Here is a 21,887-nt window from a genome sequence, read left to right on the forward strand (position 1 = left end):
AGTGTTGTCACTAAGTTTTAACTAATTTACAAGCCATTCAAGAAAGAGGTCTAAATGTCTTTGTAGTCAGATTTTATCTTTGATTATTAATATTTCAAAGCTTTCTAAACTTATTCAGTATATTTGGCCCCAAACATTATTAATGGTGTTCACAGCATAAAACTATCCATAAAGAATGTCCTCGTTGAAAATATCTAAAATACCACACTTCTTTGTGAAGGATGCCCAATGAACTATCGAAGGATTAGCAGAAATGATAGAAAATGCACACTTATTCAACAAGGGAGAAAAAGACAGTATAGTCCTTCATACTATAAACTATGAAGAATAGATTTGTGATAACATATTGAACAAAATCCTCCTGGCTTTTTTTTTTTTTTCTAATTAGAAGATCGTAAGAAATTGTAGTCTCCTTTAAAAAAAACAATGATATTGTGTCAAAGAAAGGAACCAAAGCATAAAAGACGAATGAGTTGCAGTGTTCTCCATTGAGAATAACCAGCGTACTGAAAAAAAGAGAGTGCAAGAAAAGACGACCTATAACACCTCTAAAATAAATCTCTTGAACAATCTTCCTTTCCTGCCCCCACAGAGGATAATAACGTGATATGTCTGAATGTCGCCTATCCTCAACCTCTAATTCCAAACATAAGGAAGGTGAATTAATTGAAATGTGCTCCAAATGACAATTAAAAACATCATTTTAATATTCATGAATGGAGTGAGTTTTTTATACTTAACAAACATTGGTGCATTAGCACTGCCCAATCAAAACAGAGGCAGCAACTAACGGGCACTAACCATTAGCAACTGACACTGTCATACTGGGCATCTCAGCTGAGGATTAGCCCTGCTCGTGGGTATTGCTCAAGAGGAGAAATAGCTCTGTTTTCCATAGAAATAGTTTTGTTTTCTCTCTCTCTCTCTCTCTCTCTCTCTCTCTCTCTCTCTCTCTCTCTCTCTCTCTCTCTCTTTCCTCGTATGAGCTAAGTAAGAAACACAAAGTCGCTAATTGCAACACTTTTTCTTTTTTTTGGAAGGTCTATACTTTTCTTCGGAAAAACAAACTATAAAAGTAAGAAATTTTATTTGTTCAGAAGACTGTCAAAGCAGCATGATGGCATTCTACTAGACATAAAGGGACCTCCTAATTTTTTATTATAAATATAAAAATTATATGGTGTCTAGTTTCTATCAGAGAAAACTATGCTACATTCAGTTAATGAGAATAGTGGAATAAGGATAAATGGACTCATTTCATCAGATATTTAGGACATAGAAGATTAAAAAGTCTCTCCAGAGAGCAATAGGTCTTTCTTGGATTGCTTTCTTCATGTTCAAAGAGAATGGCTTTCCATAAGTGCTTACCAGACCTAGCCAGCTCCATTTCTCTTGCAGTGGCCTCTCTCTCTCTCTCTCTCTCTCTCTCTCTCTCTCTCTCTCTGTTTCTTCTCTCCCATCAAACATCTTAAACATTAACATAACTCTTATTCTTTCATTTTCCTTTCCTTCACCACCTCAATTTCCTTACAACCACTCCACTTTTCTCAACACCTCAACCAGCCTACTGCTGCCAACACTCCACCTGAAATTACTCTCTTAAGTACCAATCAAAAGGACAGTGTGTGTGTGTGTGTGTGTGTGTGTGTGTGTGTTTGACTTTTTTTCTACTTGGTTGTTAGGCACGTTTATGTTGGTTTTTTGTAGGCTTTCAAGATACATACATGAGGTCGGACAATTAAGTTAGCGAACTCATCATAGAAAAACTGCTACATACCTCATTGCTGAATATCACTACAGTCACCTTTGAAGTAATCCTCTTGGGAAGCTATACACCGATACCAGAGCCTAGTTCACGCTTCAAAGCAATTTTGGAACTCTTTTTCTGGAATGGTCATCAGAGCTGCTATCATATTACCCTTGATGTCCTGAATGTCATAAAAATGTCCTCCTTTCAATATTTCCTTTATCTTCGGGTAAAGAAAGAAGTCATTGGGAGCCAGCTCAAGTGAGTAGGGAGGGTGTTCCAATACAGTTATTTGTTTACTGGCTAAAACCTCCCTCACAGACAGTGCCGTGTGAGCTGGTGCATTGTCGTGATGCGAGAGCCATGAATTGTTGGTGAAAAGTTCAGGTCGTCTAACTTTTTCACGCAGCCTTTCTAGCACTTCCAATAGTAAACTTGGTGAACTGTTTGTCCAGTTGGTACAAATTCATAATGAATAATCCCTCTGATACAAAAAAAAAAGGTTAGCAATTTTGTTGCAACAGGTTCACAAACTTAATTGTCAGGCTTCGTATATATACACATATACATATATGTAAAATCTCTTTGTCCATGATATAATTTGAAAATATCTTTTGACATTTTATGGTGTTCATTATCTTGTTGATTTTCTTTTTCAGGTAATCAAATTTATCAATTCTTTGTTTTGGTATGTAGCTTTTAATTCCTGCTTAGAAAAACTTCCCAACATGGGTTTTATTTTTTTGTTTTAAATTTTTAGTAATTAACAATTTAATTGATGTGGTGGAAAGAACGGTGTAAGAAATATACTTCCTTTCTTTGTTTTGAAGTGGCTGCTCAGTCAACACAATACATTTATTTAATTCTCCTTTCCTTCTTACTGATTTGAACGACACTTTTAGCATATACTAGATTCTCACATATATTTAGATCTATTTCTGAACCTTATAGTTTGTACTACTTATCTGTCTATTCAAACATTTGTCCTTTTTTGTTTTAATTATTATAGCTTTCTAATATTTTTACTATGTCTGTTTTTCATATTAAGATAAAAATTACGCTGGTTATTTTTTGTGCTTATTTGCTGTCCTTTAAGAACTTTAAAATCAGTATTTCCAGTTTTAAAAATCTTGTTACAATTTTTATTGAGAGTGTTGAGTTTATAAATTGACTTAGAAAGACCTGATATTCATTCAAGAAATGATTTGCTTTTCCATTTATTCAATTGTTCTTTTATGTCCCTTGGTTATTTTGTACACATTTCATTATGTGGATGTTACACATACCTATTTTATTACACATTTTTTTCTAAAGATTTTTATCCCTTTTGTTTCTATTAAAAAGGGGGATTTTTCTTCCATTATATCTTATAATTAGGATTACATAATATAATTTGAAGGCCACCAATTATTGTATATTAATTTTGTATCCAGTTACTTTGATGGGGTTTTTAATGTGTTATTTATTCTCTGAAAGTTTCTCTGTACCTAGTACTATCATACTCAAATAAGAATAATTTTTTTTTACTTCTTGCTTCCTATTTTGATGTCTTTACTTTCTTTCTTTGGCTAGTTACATTGTCTAGTACAACCAGACCAATACTGAATACACTAGTACATGCAGATCAATGCCAAATTATAGTGATGACTGTGGCACCTTTGTCTTGTTCTTAAATTCATAATAATGCTTCTGGTGCTTCCCAGTAGGTGTGATGTTGGCATTTGTTTCAAGATGCATTTTTAAATACTCAGGAAGTATTCATCTCTTAATTAAAGTTTATGTTTCATAAATTACCAATGGATGTAATTGTTATCAAATGCCTTTTCAACTTATTGATAAAACTATATATTATTTTTCTTTTGATATGTCGATATGGGAAATGATATGAAATAGCTTGCCTAATACTGAACAATCCTTGCACGCTTGGAATAATCTACTTACTCTCCTTCTTTGCTATATTCTCTTTGTTGGTTTATTTAGGATTCTTAAGTCTGTATTTGAAAGTAAGATTTTCCTGTAGGATTTTTGCTTTTGCTTTTAATTTGTGTGGTTGGCTATGGTATCCATGCAATCTCATTTCACTGGATTATTAAGTGGAAGATTTTAAATTTTATTGGAATAGTTTATCTTAAGGTTTTGGTGGCATCTAGCTACAGAACGAAAGTTGAACAGTTTCTATTCTTTGACGGCAGTTTTAATATTTAGATTTTGTGCTTTGTGTAGTTTTAGAAATGTGATATCCATTTCACTGAAGTTCTCAAGTTTATTTACATAGAAATTATCCATCAATCTAATTATCATTCCTTTGTAGGTAATCTGTCTTTTTCCTCTGGCTGCTTTTAAGATATTCTATTTGCCTTTGATATTTTACAGTTTTACTATAATATTCGTAGGTGTGGTTTCCTTTTATTAACCTGCTTGATGTGTTATAAATTGTGGTTGCATGACATTCATTATTCTGAAAAATTCTCAGCTGTTATTTATTTGGATAGTGCCTTTCCTTCATTCTCTCAAAATGAAACTCCAATTGGACACTTGTTATGTGTTTTTATTATGTCCTCCATATCTAACTATTTCATATTTTTCATATCTTTGTCTGCCTATAAACTATGCTCTGAATAGTTTCTCTAGGCTTATCTTCAAACTCATTAATCCTCTCTGCAGCGTTTAGCCTGCTAATTGACTTTTATGTCTTAATTATTATATTTTTCATTGCTAAAGTATGTTTTGGTTCTTTCTCAAATTTACCTGTTCATTTTTATAGACTTTTAATCTTCACTGATTTTATTTTATTTTATATTTTTAAGTATTTCATGCAGAATTTTATACCCTGCATTATATAATTCCAATGCCTTAAATTCTTTAATGTTTAATTTGTTGTTTATTGTTTCTATTGACTCTCAGTCTTGTGGCTTATTTCCTTGGGTATTTGCTACATTTTGATTATACACTCACATTTGGTTACACTTGATCTGGGACCTAACTGAGAATGCTTTTCTCCAGAGAAGTCAGGGAGACTACTGATTTGAAACCACTTTAACTCCCTTCCAAAGCTTCCAATTAATGGAAAAGTTTCCCATTGAGATAGAGACCAGTCTGATGATCCCCGCACTGGGATTAGCACTTGCCTCCAGGGCAGTCCTTACTTTTACATTTGCTCAGTATTCTGGCTTCAGCTCAAAGTTCTTATTTCTCTTTGCTTCTTTATCTTTCCCACCCTTGCCCCTTGGATATCACCTAATTTCTGTTAATCCCAAAGAGCATTAAATATCTTTGTTTCATTTTATTCACCTCCAAACCAACAAAGGTAAAATTCTCCAAGTGCTATAAATTAAAAGAGAACCCATGATGGTGAAAAAGAATCAAAGATCCAAGGGCAAAATGATGCTGTGAGCACAAACCCATCAATGGAATTTTTAAGAGAGAGGAGAAAATTCCCATCTACTAACCATGGTCTCATCCAGAAATAAACCACCCACACCTGCTCATGAATGGATGCAGAATTACCTGCCACAGAGACCAGAAACTGTATGGTTTGTGTATAAGCCTGAATTTTATATGGCTCAGAAATCTCAAGCTGAAAAGCTGATAGAGAAAGTGGTTCAAGACCAGTGACTTCTGTAAGATATGATCTGAAGGCACCAAAAATCACTCCTTAGAGAGGCATCCACAGCTCAGTTCACGCAAAAGACTTCTGCAGGAAATTAATCCTGGCAAAGTGAATAATTTGAGAATGTAACATTAGCGAGTCCAATATACAGAGATTTAGACCCCAACAAAACAGAGACTTCACACCTGGGAAGCCAGAGATAAGAGAGAAATTGGAAAGGAACTTTAAACTAGTTCTGTTTAAAATGACCAGTGAGAGGTTTACTACCTTACCCAAGGTCATCCAGCTGTCAAGTTCAAACCAGATAATCTAACTACAGAATTCACTTTCATAATCACTATCTTATGCAATACTGACTTCTCACATTGTGCCTGAAGTAAAAGGATTGACATCTACCATACTAGTCTAACTTGCTCTCATTTCAGAGTTTAGAACTCTCTTCTTTAACTGATACTCTTATATTTGGCATCACAATATTATCCAAACAACCTACAATAGTATGCCATTAAGAGCACAGGGAGACAAATCTGGGTTTCCACCAACTCTGGAAAATTCGTCTGTGTGTGAAACATACCTATTATTCTGTTCAGGGTGGACGTGGAAACACTAAACATACTCTCATCAGTTTATGAGAAAATCCCCAGATGGATTCCTTGTACAAACATAACCTCATGACAGAAAGATGGGAATGAAAGGTGATCCTGGCTAGATAGGATTTTGTAACTTACATCATATATAGATTATCACATTAAATAATTTTCTGAGACTAACTCACTGAATTTTATGAATTATGTGTTCCACGTGCTTTTATTTACTATACATTCTCGACATTACCACCCTCTAGATGAAACAACATTATGGCAAAGCTGCCTCACTAATTTCTCTCTGTTAAAATAACACGTTGTTAACATCTGTACATTCTGAGAGTCAGAAAGGAGAATTTTTGACATTTTATGAGGCCAGCATTATTCTGACACCAAAGCAATAGAAAGGCAGTACAAGGAAAGGAAACTACAGCCAAAACCTCTCATGTACATATCTGAAAAAGAAAAAAAAAGAATACCTCACAGTCAAGTGGAATTAATCTTTGAAATACAAGGCTGGTTCAACATTCAGAATTCAATAACTATGATCCTCTTTATTAATATACAATAGGAGAAGAACCACATTATTATATCAATAGATGCAGTAAAAGAACTTGAAAACATTAAAATTCACCCATCGATGGAAATTTCCTTAACCTGATAAAGTATATCTACAAAAAAAATCTCTATAGCTAACATAATATTTAATGTTGAAATTTAAATCTTGTTCCTAAAATCAGGAACATCAAACAAATTGCTCTCAACACTAGTATTCAACATAGTACTAAAAGCCCTAACAAGTACAATAAGGCAATAAGGCAAGTAAAAGTAAAAATAAAAGGTGCATATGTTAAAAAGAAAGACATAAAACTGTATCTATTTATAGACTACATGATCTACATAGAAAACCTAAATAATTTACAAAAACATTTGCCAGATACACGACAACATATGAAGTAATCTCATATATATCTATAAATTAACAATGAAAATTGGAGACAGAAATTTTTTAAACGTATCATTGACAATGGCTCCAAAAAAATGAAATACCTAGGTATGAATCTAACAAAAATTGTGCAGTCTGTATGATGAAAACTACTTTGATGTTGAAAAACATCAAAGAACAGTTAAATAAGTGAATTGAATGGCTCAAGTATCATTAAGATGTCACCTCTCCTCAAATTGCTCTATAGATTTAACACATGCCAATAAAAATCCCAGCAGGACTTTTTTATAGATACTGTCAAGTTGATTCAAAAATTTATATGAAAAGGTGGAGAATGTAAAAAACAACTTTGAGAAAGAACTAATTTAGAAGATTCACACTGCCTGATATCATGACTTACTGTAGAGCTATACTAACCAAGACAATATGGCATTTGTGAAAGTATACACACCTAAATTAATGAGATAAAATAGAAAATTCAGAAAAAAACCTTAAACATATAGTCAACAGATTTTTAATACAAGTACAAAGGCAATTCTATGGATAAAAGACAGTCTTTTCTACAAATGGTGCTGAAATAATTGGGCATTCATATGCAAAAAATATATACTTCAACACACACCTCATACTTTGTGAAAAACATTTCAAAGTAAATCATGGACCTAAATGTAAAACATAAAATTATAAATATTCTGAAACAAAGAAACACCAGAGAAAATGCTCATGAGTTTGTGCTAAGAAAATAATTTTTAGATACAACACTAAGAACTTGATCCATATGAGAAAAAAAATAGATCAATTGTACCTCATAACTAAAACAAGTTTCTCTATAAAAGATAGTTAAGAAAATGAAAAGCAAATCACAGTACAATACCTTCAAATCACAAATCCAACCAAGACCTCATACCCATAATTTAGGGAGAACTTTCAAAACCAATTAGAAAACAAATATCCAGTTTTTTAAAAAATGGACAATGATTTGAACAGATATTTCACCAAACAATATATTCAGATTGCAGATTCACAGATGAAAAGATACTCACCATTTAAAATCACAATGAGATGTCATTACACACTTATTAGAATGGCTAAGAAATTTTTTTTAAAAATTGACAATACCAAGTGCTGACAAGGAGGCAGAGTAACTAGAGCTCTCATACATTGCTGGCAGGAATGCAAAATGGTAAAATCACACTGGAAAATAGTATGGCAGCTTCTTATAAAGTTAAATGCATATTTATCATATGATCTGCAATCCCACTGGTAGGTATCCATTTACCCTGGAAAAATGAAAACTTACATCCACACAAAAAATCTGTGTTAGAGTATATTATGCTTAGAGTAGCATTGTTCATAACTACCCCAAACTGGAAGAACAGCCTGACTGTTCTTCTTTGGTGACTAAATCAACAAACTCTGGTACAATAAAATACTGCCCAGCAACAAAAGAGAAACAAATTACTGATAGACATGGATGGATCACAAATGCGTTCTGCTACGTGAAAGAAACAGATTTAAAATGTTGCAAGCTGTATGATTTTACTTATACGATATTTTGGAAAAGACAAAACTATAGAGACAGAAAAGAGATAAGAGGTCCCAGGGCTTAGGAATGGGAGAGGTTTTGACTACAAAGGGGAAGCACGAGTGATTATTTGGGGGCTGAAGGAGCTGCTCTGTATGTTGATTGCAGTGATGGTTGCAGGATTCTACACATTGTCAAAACTCACAGAACTAAGCGCACAAAAATTAGTGAATTTTACTTCATATATATACCAGGGGTGCCAAAAAAATGTATGCAAGTGGACACTTTGATCAACGTTGCTCAAGCAATAGTTCGCCATAATCAGAAGTGTGTGGATGCTGATGGCAACCACTTTGAGCACCTCTTGTAAATGCAGAAGCCAAATGTGACTTGTATTCATCTTTTGTTATTAGTATATATTGAGTATTACAATTATAATAGTTATTTCCTTTCTAAAATGTGTATACATTTTTTGGCACCTTCTGTATATATGAAGTTATATATATATATATATATATATATTATATATATATATATTTTATATATATATATATTATATATATATATATAAATAATATGTGTATATAATTTAAAATATATACACAAAACAAAAATCTGTGTTCTGTGAGCAGACTATCTCACCCTGAAGGAGTGGGAATTGTATAGCTTTTTCAAAAATAAAAGAAATCTTAAAAACATGAAAGAAAAAATACTTTTTGAGGATCACATTACTCAGAACTCTAAAATCTCAAGATGTGAATAGTTACTGGGTGCTTTTCCATGTGACTGTTCAGTTCACCTTGACTCTTACTTCCGGTTTCCAAAGAACAAAAACAGTATAATGGAAACAAAACACTTTGGCATCCTACCATTTAATGACCTGTAATCACACCTCTGTTAGCTTGGCTGCACTTAGTCTAACCTTAGAGGCTGTTTCTCTCACAAGAGGAAGGAATAACAAGGCTAATACAGCCTGAGCAATGCTCTAAATATTAATGTATTCAAATCAAAATGCATCTAAGCTCTCTATTCTACGATATTTTTAAGCCTACATTTTTATGAAATGCCACCAACCAAGAGTATTGTACAGAACACGTGGCAATCTTAATCTTTTAAATGAAAAGAGAATTAGGAACTAAACTAGAAATATATTGCACAGATAAAGCTACTGATATGAAAAAAATCAACATATTTTATTTCGGAATCAGCTAGTGTATAACTTGTGTGAGCTATTTGGACGCTGTTGCTATATAGTTTCCTGTTTTCCTCTGACACCTGTAAATTGTGGTTCCCAATGGCTAAAATCTTCAGTCATACCAAGAGATACTTCTGATTACTAGAATGAAGTCAACAGATATAAACATGTCCCGAGTCTCAAAATGTATGCTGATAAGACCTAGTTTACCAGCCTTTAAAAAGCTATGGAGCAGGGTTTTATCTGATGTTGTCACTTTGTTAATTTGTCATACTGATATCATATAAGGTAGTATAATATAATATTTAATATAATATAATGTTATTATATTATATTACATATAATACAATATAGCATAACATAGTGTAAATGCATAATATATCATGTATATATACAGAAGGTGCCAAAAAAATGTATACACAATTTAAGAAAGGAAAACTGTATTCAAATTGTAATACTCAATATAACTGATAACAAAAGATGAATACAAGTCCTGTTTGACTTCTGCAATTACAAGAGGTGCTCAAAGTGGTTCCCATCAGCGTCCAGATGCTTTTGATTACGGCGAACTACTGCTTGAGCAACATTGACCAAAGTGTCCACTTATATACATTTTTTTGGCACCCCCGACATAAAATACATAAATAAAATAATATAAAGTACAATTGTTCAGTTCCATGTCATTTCAGCCAAGGCAGGTTGCCAAGCAGGCAACTGTGGCCTTGACTCCTTTGTAGAACAAAAATTTAAATAAGTAACTATGAACACCTTTACTTTCTTGAAGTGTCTGAGAAATACTGACAGTAGAGAAGACAGAGAATTCCAGATAGTCGGGTTTTTCTGCACATCTGACTGAGGTTGAACCTAATTGCACTATGTCTTTTTTTGTGCCTGATTGGTTGGGCGTCTATGGATGGCACAATAAATACAAAGTAAGAGTTTAAGTCTCCTATTAAAGCATGAGGGAAGCAGATGAATCGTTTTTCTGGATAAAAATCAGAAATGGTCATAAAACCATTAGATAAATTATACACAAAGTCTCATTACTTCATATTCAACTTACCCCTTAGAAAATTCTGCTTAATCTCTGGGTTTGTTATTCATATGATGCAGCAAATGAAGTAAGTGTATCATTCCTCTCTACTTAAAGCAGGAGCAAAAATTAAATAATGTATATGAAATGTTTTGAAAAGAAAATGGCAATATATACACGCAAGATAATATTTTCTTTAATAGCCACTGCTGATACTCTCCCAAATACATAGTAACTTTCCATACAGTAAATCCAGCAGCTAGATTATTTCCTATCTGTGATGTGTAAACAATGCTTTAGCCAGTTGAAGCAGTAGTATAAGAATGATGGTTCTGCGAAGTGCTTTGTACTTGTAACAAATGGACACAATAAATTAAATCATCAAAATACACCACCCACATAAAACTGGCTTTTGCAGGCACCATAGAAAGATGTCATAGGAAATATTTTGAAGATGAACATTTCAGTCCTTAAATTCTCCAAAAGCCATTTCTGCTGTGAATGACTTGGCTGATTACAGTGGGTTTCCTAAGATGATTAAACACAGGATGAAAGGGGAAATTAATTAGTGATAGCCAATCCAGTGTTTCCACTGTCTTAATCATTAAGGACTGTAGAATCAAATTGACATCATCACCTAACACATCTAAAACATCTTAAAAAAAAAAAAAAACTTCATTAGTTCCAATTCACACATTTTGATTGCCTTCCTCATTCTTTTACTGCTCTTGTAGTAGCTTTGCTTTACAATTTTCCTACATTAGGATCCCACTAGGTGAAGAATAGATATATCTACTGAGTTGTATCTTTGGATAGCATTTAACATAATCGAGGAATTGAGGTTATTTTAAACAGCTAGAATTACTAGAACCACAAAGTTAGGAGGTAATGCAGTTCAGTTATCTTGTTGCACACTTACTGTAAGTCTCGTTTTATCTTTACAATAATTCTAAGAGGGAAGAATTATTAACCCTGTTTTATATTACATATGGGGAACCAGACATTTAGAGTTTAAGTAATTTGCTCAAGGTCACACAGTTTATCAGTGGGAGATCTAGAGTTCCAACACACATTTATCTTACTCAAAATACTTGCTTTTCCCTCCATGATGAACCTTCTCATTTACTAGTGGTAGGAAGCTCATTCCTCTTGTTACAGCAAATCTTTGGACAGTTCTGACAGATTTCTGATGCCAAACAACTAACTAAAACAAATTTATAATGTGTCATAAAAATTGATGTTATCATTTGTCATCAGTAACTGCATCCTGATCCTGTTGGGGTGGGAGCATCTAAGCCTACATTTTCCTTTTGAAGATAACCCTCAAAATCTTAATCATGCTACATATCATCTGTTACTTACTTGGCTTTCACATTATAATCAAATGTCTTTTCTTTTCTTAAGAGAAAGCCTTAGGACTTCTCTAATGTTGCATCATTTGTTGATGGAGGTCCCAGAATTCTACATAGTAAATCCAGATGATTTTAGCCTGAAAAACTGTTCATGCAGACAATATCACCCTGCCTTCTAATTCTGAAAAGAACATGCAAGTGATTCCTGTAGAATACCTTATTATAATTAGATCTACCTAAATAAATCCCCTATAAAATACACCACTAAATAAGAGACTGAACTGAACTCTTAATGAGATCATTTAAACATATCCAAATGTTACATACAATTATCCAAAGTATTTTTTCTTGATAATTGTTGCAGCTTCTGTCAGTTCCTACCCAAAAGATCCCACCAGCCTTCTAATAAGATTCAATAAAACACGTGTACAGCATTCTTGTTTTCTACTTGCAGTATCAGAAGTACATGTGTTCAGTTTAACAAGTATCTATAGCAAGTGATCTAAAAAAAAAAAAGAAGAAATTAGAGTATTAGAACAGTGTTATCTCAGGCTGTAGGAGATGGAGATGGCATCTCTAATGAATTTACTTTACCTCTCCAGCTCTCTCCCGCTTAACGTCTTTCTCCATATTTTCTGCTTCTCTCCTGTGACTCCAGAAATACTTGGTTTGATGCCAAAGTCTCTTCATACACTTGCTTCTTAGTTTATTTTCACCTAAAACAATGAGCTCCCCCAGTTGAGAGCTTGGCCAGTGTCTCAGCTTACCCATCAACCCTCAGCAGAGGGGGCTCCAAAATTGCTAATCCCAAATCCAATGCCACAAACTAGCCCCTGGAAATTACATGCTAATTGGAAATAAGCCAATATTTTATATGCTGAATTGCTCCAAAGACTTTATGATATCTCTTCAATAAGCAATAAGTTGAATAAACTCTTTTGTAGTTCAAAAGAAAAACAACCACGAATAGAGACTAATTAGAATTTGATTTCTTTTTAATTTCTTATTGAAAACAGCAATACAATGTAACCCCGTTATTATGCAGTTCTTTCTTAAACAGAATTCAATCATATTCATGGGTGAGTTCACAAAGTAAAACCCTGATGTGAAATGATTACTGTACAGTCAGGATATTTGTCCTATTACCCAACACCAGCATGTATTCAACACTCAAAAACTATCTATTAAGTGTGTATTCCATGCCAGGCATTACAGATGGACTTCGCTAAACTTAATATTCACATAGGGTTATGCTGTTAACAAGCTTGATTCACATTCCAAGACCACAACAATATTCCATGGTCCGAGAAATCTTATATAGAGATATCCGAACAATTTTCAAACAAAGCTATTTACCAAATAAATATGGAAATGAAAAAATAAAAAAGGTCTCAGTTCCCAAGTTTGAGTTTAAACTATCATACCTTTTCTTCCCCATTTCTAAGATTCTAAGCCATCTCTTCCTTACTATACAAACAAGGTTCACTGAGGAAATAGCTAATATTCTAAGTAAATTACAAATTTATGAGTAATGAAAAAAAATGATTACAGCATTACATATATGAAAAAAATGATTACAGAATTAACAATAACACAAAACCAAAGTAAACATACTTTAAATGACCAAAATCCAAATGTAATGGAATTTATAGATACTTATGTAGATCAATTTTCCATTGCCAGAAGTAACACATCCCACTATTAAAACCTGATATAACATGCCTGTTGTATAATGTATGCCCACATTTACATGCAATTTATTTCAGGGTTGCAAGGTCATGGAAAAAATTCCAGTAACTAACCCTCTCTTGGAACCTTCCCCAATGAGTTTAATTACAGACTTATCTATAATGAAGACTCCCTATATCAAGTACTTGCTTGGAAATCTACTCTGCATACTCTGTAAATTTGGAACAAATCAGACACTTCATTATGGCTCAGATACTTACAGTAGAAGTTCCTTTTTGCTCGTGGGTTCATCATTTGGGGATGTTGTCATCAGGAGTCACCATGCTTTTGATCTTTAATGCCGTTCTTCCTCCAAGGCTTCTTGTCTGTAATTTCCAAAACAGAGTCACTTGTACTAACAAGCCATCGTCCCATACTGTTTCCTTTTTAGTGTGAATGTTACCCTGTAGATCGATTTCCTGTCCCAAAACACTCAAAAACGAACAAACGTGGCTGTGTGCTAGTGAAATATGCTACCCAAATACTCTGTTTTTGCAGTTTGGTTCAGGAAGAAATCCCCTGACTGAAATGAGGAACTATAATCCCAGTTGTTCCAGAGAACTTAAAAGACAGAAGTTTCTTCCCTATGAGTGAGTAGATCAAAATTGCCAGCGTCGTTTATTCTCACTAGCTTGTGGGTCAAGTACGATTACACATGAAGCATCCATGTACTCTGTGCAGCCCTGAAAATTCCCCCCAATTGCCACAGTAACAATATCCCAACTATATTTTAAAATCGGGCTTAGTATCCGGGCTTTGAAGTACATAATGTTTTCCATTCCTGAAAGGACAAAGAGATCTACATTGTCAAAGTTTATTTTTAAGCTCATGTGCTTGCTAAGTGCAGTGGCGAACAGGCTTTCCGTGCCTGTAGTACCATTGCTGGAACCTATTCATTGCAAACAGATGAATCGCTGGCTTCGTTCCACATAGGCTTTTATTATTTTTTTTAAGCTTATCTAAATTGCATTGATTATAACTTCTTAAATCGAGAACGCTATCAGTTTTCTGAGCTTGCTTGTTTTAATTTTGTAAGTACAGAAGCAGTGTAAGAAAGGCAAACAGAGGCAGGTTTCAACTAGGTTTTGCTGAGATAAGAGAGTTAGCAATTAGAAATAGCTTCTGTTTCTGGATGAAGTTTGAGGGTTATTTAGAGATGGGAAAATGACAACAAATTTTAAATAACAGAGACAAAGATGAAAGAGAGTGAGAGAGAGAAGAGAGGGAGGTAAGAATAGTCAGGGAGAGGGGCCCTGACTATTAGCAACAATTCTTTGCATATTTTCTTATTGTTGGGAAAGCAAATTGCTCTGGTTTGTATAACCCCCAACCGGTCTGCTCAACTCACCAAAATTAACCCACATGTCATCTAATACCAGACTAAGACTTATGGAAACACATTATTGCTCTATTAAAGCCATAACAAAATACAGCTGAGCAGTGAGCATTAGGTGGTAGGGTGACCCTGAGGTAATATAATCCGTGTTATAGAATTTCTAGCCCAAATTTTAAGCATCTGGTTTTGATATGATAGTAAATGTGATAATGTACATTAAATACCAGTATTCAAGTAACATAATCCTTCCCTCTGACTAAAACAATGCATGCTTTTCAAATCATATGAGAGAGAGCGAGAGACACTAGATAGACAGACATTTATATTCGTGCATATACTAAAATGATCCTCCCAGGCAGAAACCCACAGGTACACCTACACAGCGATAGCACATAAACTGTCAGTTGTCTTCCAAGGAATGAAAGTGGGTTTTCATTGAACCCTCCCTGTGCTCTATTCTCTGGACATCCCTTTGCACAATTACACTACTTCGTAGGAGACTTGGCTGAGATCGAGGGAAATGGAAGGGGAACATGGAAAAAAAACAACAAAAAACAAAACAACGAATTGGACCAGACAGAGATGTGAGTCCCTGACCTTTGCTTCACTAGTACCATCTCATGCTGTCACCTGATGAAGTACCCAGCCACTGACAACTTAAAAGATAAATTAAACCAGATTATCCCTATCCTGTTTTAACTTCTTGGGAAAGAGTTTCTGTATTTCCAATCCGAATATTACCATATTATTTGATGTCAAGTAATTCAGTGCTATAAATGATGCCAGAGTCCAGAAGCTAAGATCCCTTAAAATCAGCACCGTAGAATTAGAGCAGTTGATAAAAAAGAATGAACCCATGAGTGTTTGCTGACCTTTTATATTTGCATTTGAAAAGGCTGACGGGGCGACCAGGGAAATGGAGGTGTGTGGAAGCTGCTGAGGGGAAAGTCATGTTGGAAATGACAAATGGTTCATTAGAATGGGGTTGAGAGATAAGGGGGAGACTAATGTTGATTGAGTGCTCCTGTGTTTCAGAAAAGCAAGTTTTTATAGTGGTGTGTTGTGCAATCCATTTCCATTTATCGAACACCTACTATGCCCCAGGCACCGTGCTAAAAACACAATCGTGTACATTGAATGCAATAATATAAATATGTACAAAGTAAAGAAGGAGCAAAGATGAAGGAAAGTTAATTAGGTTTGACAAGATTAAAGTTGATATCTGAGCTGGATTGGGGATAGAAATTGGAATTCTCCCAGCAAACAATAGGTGGTAGGATATCCCAAGCAGTGGAATCAGCCTATGCAAGAGTGAGATGAGTGAAATGGCAAAATTATTCTCAGAAACATAAAGAATACGCATTAATGGATTTTAAAATTCTAGTTAAAAATTTTGGAAAGGGCAAGATAATTTGGCCAGTTCTGTCCATATTACTCAACCAAGTAACTATCTAAAGGTAGAAACTAAGTCTTGTATTTCCTATATTCCTGGCACGTAATGAATTAACTGACTAATAAATCGTATTGCCACTCCAACCTCAGGCAAAAATTGTGTGAGTACATCTTTCTCCAGTGGTATTCTGTATCATGCTCTTTCTCCCAGCAAGAAGGAGTCTTGTTCAAAGTATGTTTGAACATCAGGAATATTGAAATTTTATTCATTCGTTTGTTTCCTCCTAATGTTTAAAGATTCATGAGTCAGGTGAATGGTATTTGAAGGAGCTGGCACAAAATAAACACCCAAGTGCTTTTTCTTAGTTTTAGCCAAACCCAAATCTTTTGAAAGGCGTGAAAACATGCAGCCACATTGGTTTGGTTTTTCTTTCCTGGGCCGGTCTTCTTCCTGGTGCTGGCCAACACCACACAGAAGTCTTGCGACATGAGCCATTTCCACAGAATTTTAAATTCTGCCAAAAACAAGAGGGATTGGAAATTTCGTGAGAATGGTTATTCTTAGGAGATTTCCATCCCAGATTCCTAACTTGTGTGGCTCAGATAAGCATCTAAAATGCACTGCCAAACCTTCTGAGGTCCCCAATGTACTTATTTCCACTCACATTTCTGCATAGAGACCTCAAAGTAACAGTGAACGCAATGGTTTGTTGGGAAATACTTTCTGTATGCCAGCCCAAGATCTCCCTACCTATGTGGAAATAGGCTTGGAAGGCCATTGTAAAACAAACATTGGGTTTGAATGTCCCCAGAATATGTTCAATTTTTAGATGAAGCATGTTTACATTCTCCCAAATAAAAACAACCCACCCCAAAGCAACCCTTCAATTATTGTCTATTCTTTTGCTTCTGAGCAACTTCAAAATGTAATATTTTCTTGGCTTGTTGTTAAGTGTATAACTACACAAACTCTTCTTATAGGTTCACTTCTCCTATGGGCTTCTGATGAGGAGACTAGATCATAAATTTAACCAAAATCTCACTTACATTGTTATGTAACATACCTACTTCAAAACCCAGTGGCTTAAAACAATAGGAATCTATTATTGGTGACGATTTATAGGTCAAAATGACAATTCTGGGCGCGTTAATGCATCAGCTGCATGTCGGGGAGGTGACTGCTGATCTTGGTAGGGATCTCTGACATGTCTTGGGGTCAGCTGCCTGCAGGCTGGTGTAGGATAGCTTAGTTGGGACAACTGAGCTCTTACCTTTGTATCCTCACTTATACGTATCTTTCATATTCCCACAGCAGGCTAGCCTGGGTATGATCTCAAGCCACCTGGAGTACATTTTCAAGGCGCTCGGAAACAAGAGAGGAAGTGGAAGTGTTCGAGTACATTTTAAAGCCTATGCTTAGGTCAAGTTGTTAAGGTCATTTTGGCCAAAGCAAGATACCAGGCAAGCCCGGCATCAGTGTGGGAGGGCTTCCACTACCAAAGGATATGGATACAGAGAAGCATGGAAAATTTGGGTCATTCATACATTCCATCTACCACAGGCACATTGAAGGTAAGAAGCCTGTCCTAGGCAGTCCCTTGGATAGACCTACGACAATCTCAGGGTACCTCAACCTGTGAGACGAGAGTCAACTTTCAGTACTAAAGCAGAAGAAGAAAGACAAAACCCAAGTTGGAGTAGGTGGAAAGTATCCCAAGAAAGCACAATTAAGTCTCCCAAATGGTACCTGTGTCAGAGACAGAGTTGAAAGTATGGCCATAGGCAGCAATAAGGAACACATAATAAGAGCCAAATTGAACCACCAAGCATGGTGAAATCAAAGTGAGTAAGCACAATTAACACTTTAAAGATGAACACTTGGGAGATCTCTCTGGAGTAAATTTTGTGAAGGTGATTGTTTGACTAGGAGCACAGTTACAAATGCCGTTCCCTACAAGAGACAAGAATGATTGAAACCGAAATGACAAATATAATTAAGCGGTGAGAAAGAGGTAACAAGAGGGGCCCAGTATCAAGGGTGCACTTATTACTTGTCTCCAGTCAACAGTTGCCTTGAAAGACTGACAACCTAATATGGCCAGATATTAAAATATTGTGTGATATTTCCTGATTTTTAAAACACCTTGAGAAACATCGCCAGGCATAAGTTACCCCACAGGCCACTAGTCTTCAACTCCAGATGTAGAGGTTTCATTTCCATGGGGCTCTTTCTATCTTAAACAGGCTCTCCAAATTCGTGTATTTAGGGCTTCCATTAACTAATTAGAACAAATGATTTGCCGCTAAAATATAGTTAACACATAAATGATTAGATCATTCTAGAGTACCAAACACACAGTTAAAGGGCTCTTAAAAACATTTTTATCTCCCCAAATCTTGTGAGTTTTAAGAGTTGGCATTTTTCCATTCTCTATATGGAGGTCTGATGGGTAGTTCCAGAATTCCACCCCAAAGTTAGTTGTCCCTGATATTTAAAATCAACTTACTCTTGACATTTTATGACATAACTTATTGTTTATTTGTACATTGGTCTAACAATTTTATTTTGGTCCCTCACATTGTTGGTTTCTAGAATGTGCTTTTCTACATAGATCTCTTCCTACAGCATCTAGAAAATATATTTACAATTAAGCACTTGTAATTCTCAGCTTGTTTGTCTGACAGACTATGATCCACACTGAAGTTTTCTGGATTTCAAGTTTATTGATTCAGCTTCTCTACTTGTATTGTTGACTCCTTATTTCTTCTTATTTATTCAATAGGCAGCCTGGAGGGAAGTTCTTTGAAATCCTAAGACCTAACTATTTCTTCTGCTCTGGGAAGACATCTTTCCCAAAGTATCTGATTCTTGCCAAATTTGGAAGTCCATCTTGTCTATTTCCAGAAAAATATGGTTTTACTACAGGTGGTTAACCCAAGGACAAAAGGGGAGAGGGTGGCTAAAAACGGTTTTCTTTACTTTCCTAAACCAGGTCTCCTAAATACATCTCCATTACTCTGTTTTCAGACTTTTACTTATATTTCACTAAATACAGACAACTCATTCCGAAGCTCAGCATATTTTTAGTCTATTCTATACAAGCTGATCCATACCACTTTTTCCTCCTTTAACAGAGATTTGAGAACGTGTTATATATGATGTTGGTACTTCTGCTGCATATATTTGTATTGCATTATATACATTTTATGCTTTTATCTATATTCTCTTGACCTCATCTGTTAACCAGACCCTCAGCAACTTCCTCCATCTCAGCCATTGACCCTGAGACCTACGTGTGGGTCTGGTGTGTGATTTTTATATCTGAAGCCAAACAACCAACCTATCTGGAGCCTCTGTTTCCTCTCACCATTTCCAGACTTAGATTCCAGAAGCACACATCTCATGGAGTGAGATCTGGCTTCCCCAGAGCTGCCAAAGGGACCAGGTGATAGAACTTCTTCAGTGTGGGGACAGCCAACGTCCACAAGACAAACTTTGACCAACAGGAAACAGAGATGGAAGAGAGCTAGCAAATAAATGTCATCTCACTTCTTTCCCCAAATGCACTGTTGAGATGCAAGATTTTACCATGTTGGCTGTCCAAACAATGCCACACATGGCCAAGCAGGTGCACAGTTGATGGAGTGGCTGTCTCTTTGTGGCTCTTGGTGAAGCCGTGGTCAGCACGCTAACACATTATCATGCATTTGCTTCCCACTGTTCTCTGCCACACTTCCCTTTTTCCTCACTCTAGTTACTCCAGAATTCTCTTCCCAATAAAGCATTAGCACTTAAGCCTTGTGTCAGCTCAATTTTCAAGGGAACCCAGGAATGATACACCTGTTTATGTATAGGTGTTTGTATAATTTTATTTATATATAATATATATATGCATATATATACTGGGGGTGCCCAAAAAATGTATACAAGTGGACACTTTGGTCAATGTTGCTCAAGACGCTGATGGTAACCACTTTGAGCACGTCTTGTAATTGCAGAAATCAAATGTGATTTGTATTCATCTTTTGTTATAAATACATATTTAGTATTACAATTTTAAGACAGTTTTCCCTTCTTAAAATGTGCATACATTTTTTGGCACCCTCTGTATATATACACTTATACATATATAATTGTATATAGTGATAAATATTGTTATGCATAATTATGTATAGATAGATATGATACATCTATAATCATTTATTTCCCCTTACTATTCCATACAAAATGCTATACCCCATAAAAATCCTTAAGCCTTAAGCACTATATGGTGACATTATGAAATAAGATATTATAATAATACAAAAAATGTATAACCCCAGAGTTTTTGTTTTCTTTTATGATTTTGTTTTGTTCTTTGCTGGTGGAAAAAAAAAAAAAAGCTTTACCAAAAGTAATAAATATGAACTTTGTAAAATAGCTAATGGCTGTAAAAATATCAGCCATAAACTTTGGAAAATGATTAGTAAGAACATTGATCCTTTAGGAAAGTAGGGTTTCAGACTCTTAAAAATATAGAAATGAGATGAGTACCTTGAAGATTTTTATCTTAAAATATTTTTTAGCTTAACATTTTTTCTAATAAATCTTGAGGGGCCTGAAACCAAAGCTCTGTTTTAGTGGCTCTGCTAATAGCAGAGGCATATTTTAAAATACATGTCCACTTGACAGTTCTTTATATGTGCGTTATTTTATGTGACATCGGGTAGACGATAAGGTCAACTTCTAATGGCATTTGTAATATACTCTATGGTATAGCTAGCAAAACAATGTAGGCTTTTCAGTGATTTTGTTTTTATCTTCAGGTCTACCTAATACATAGAAACAAACACAGGGAGGCAGCCAAAATGGGGAGACAAAGAAATATGTGCCAAATGAAAGAACAGAACAATGCTCCAGAAAAAGAATAAACAAAATGGAGACGAGCAATACACCAGATGCAGAGTTCAAAACACTGGTTATAAGGATGTTCAGTGATATCAGGGAGAACTTCAATAAAGAGATAGGAAACATAAAAATGGAGCTAGAAGTCATAAAAAAGAACCAGTCAGAAATGAAGAATACAATAACTGAAATGAAGACTGCATTAGAGGGAATCAACAGTAGATCAGATGAAGCAGAGGATCAACTCAATGATTTAGAAGATAAGGTAGCAGAAAACACCCAATCAGAATAGCAATAAGAAAAAAAGAATCCAAAAAACTGAGGATAGTTTCAGAGACCTGTGGGAGAACATTAAGCGTACCAACATTCTCATCATAGGAGTACCAGAAGGAGAAGAGAGAGAGAGGAATTTGAAGAAATCATCACAGAAAACTTTCCTGACCTAGAGAAGGAAATAGACATATAAGCCCAGGAAGCACAGTGAGTCCCAAACAAGATGAACTCAAAGAGGCCCACCCAAGACACATCATATCCCTACTGATTCTTACCTGCCA

At 35.1% G+C, this 21,887-nt stretch overlaps 1 protein-coding gene across 2 annotated transcripts in view; it reads right to left on the reverse strand.

Moving 5' to 3' along the window:
• Window positions 1-14,424, reverse strand: part of KCNK2 (potassium two pore domain channel subfamily K member 2) — a 172,909-nt gene extending 158,485 nt beyond the window's left edge. Inside the window, exon 1 of one of the 2 annotated variants that reach the window (XM_033094111.1) lies at window positions 13,942-14,424. In XM_033094111.1, coding sequence (XP_032950002.1) covers window positions 13,942-13,975 — 34 coding nt within the window. In that variant the 5' untranslated portion in view covers window positions 13,976-14,424. The remainder of the gene's footprint in view (window positions 1-13,941) is intronic. The other variant, XM_033094112.1, reaches the window with a different exon arrangement.
• Between the last annotated feature and the right edge of the window lie 7,463 nt (window positions 14,425-21,887).

This window comes from Rhinolophus ferrumequinum, chromosome 22, assembly GCF_004115265.2.
Source record: "Rhinolophus ferrumequinum isolate MPI-CBG mRhiFer1 chromosome 22, mRhiFer1_v1.p, whole genome shotgun sequence".
Taxonomy (NCBI): Eukaryota; Metazoa; Chordata; class Mammalia; order Chiroptera; family Rhinolophidae; genus Rhinolophus; species Rhinolophus ferrumequinum.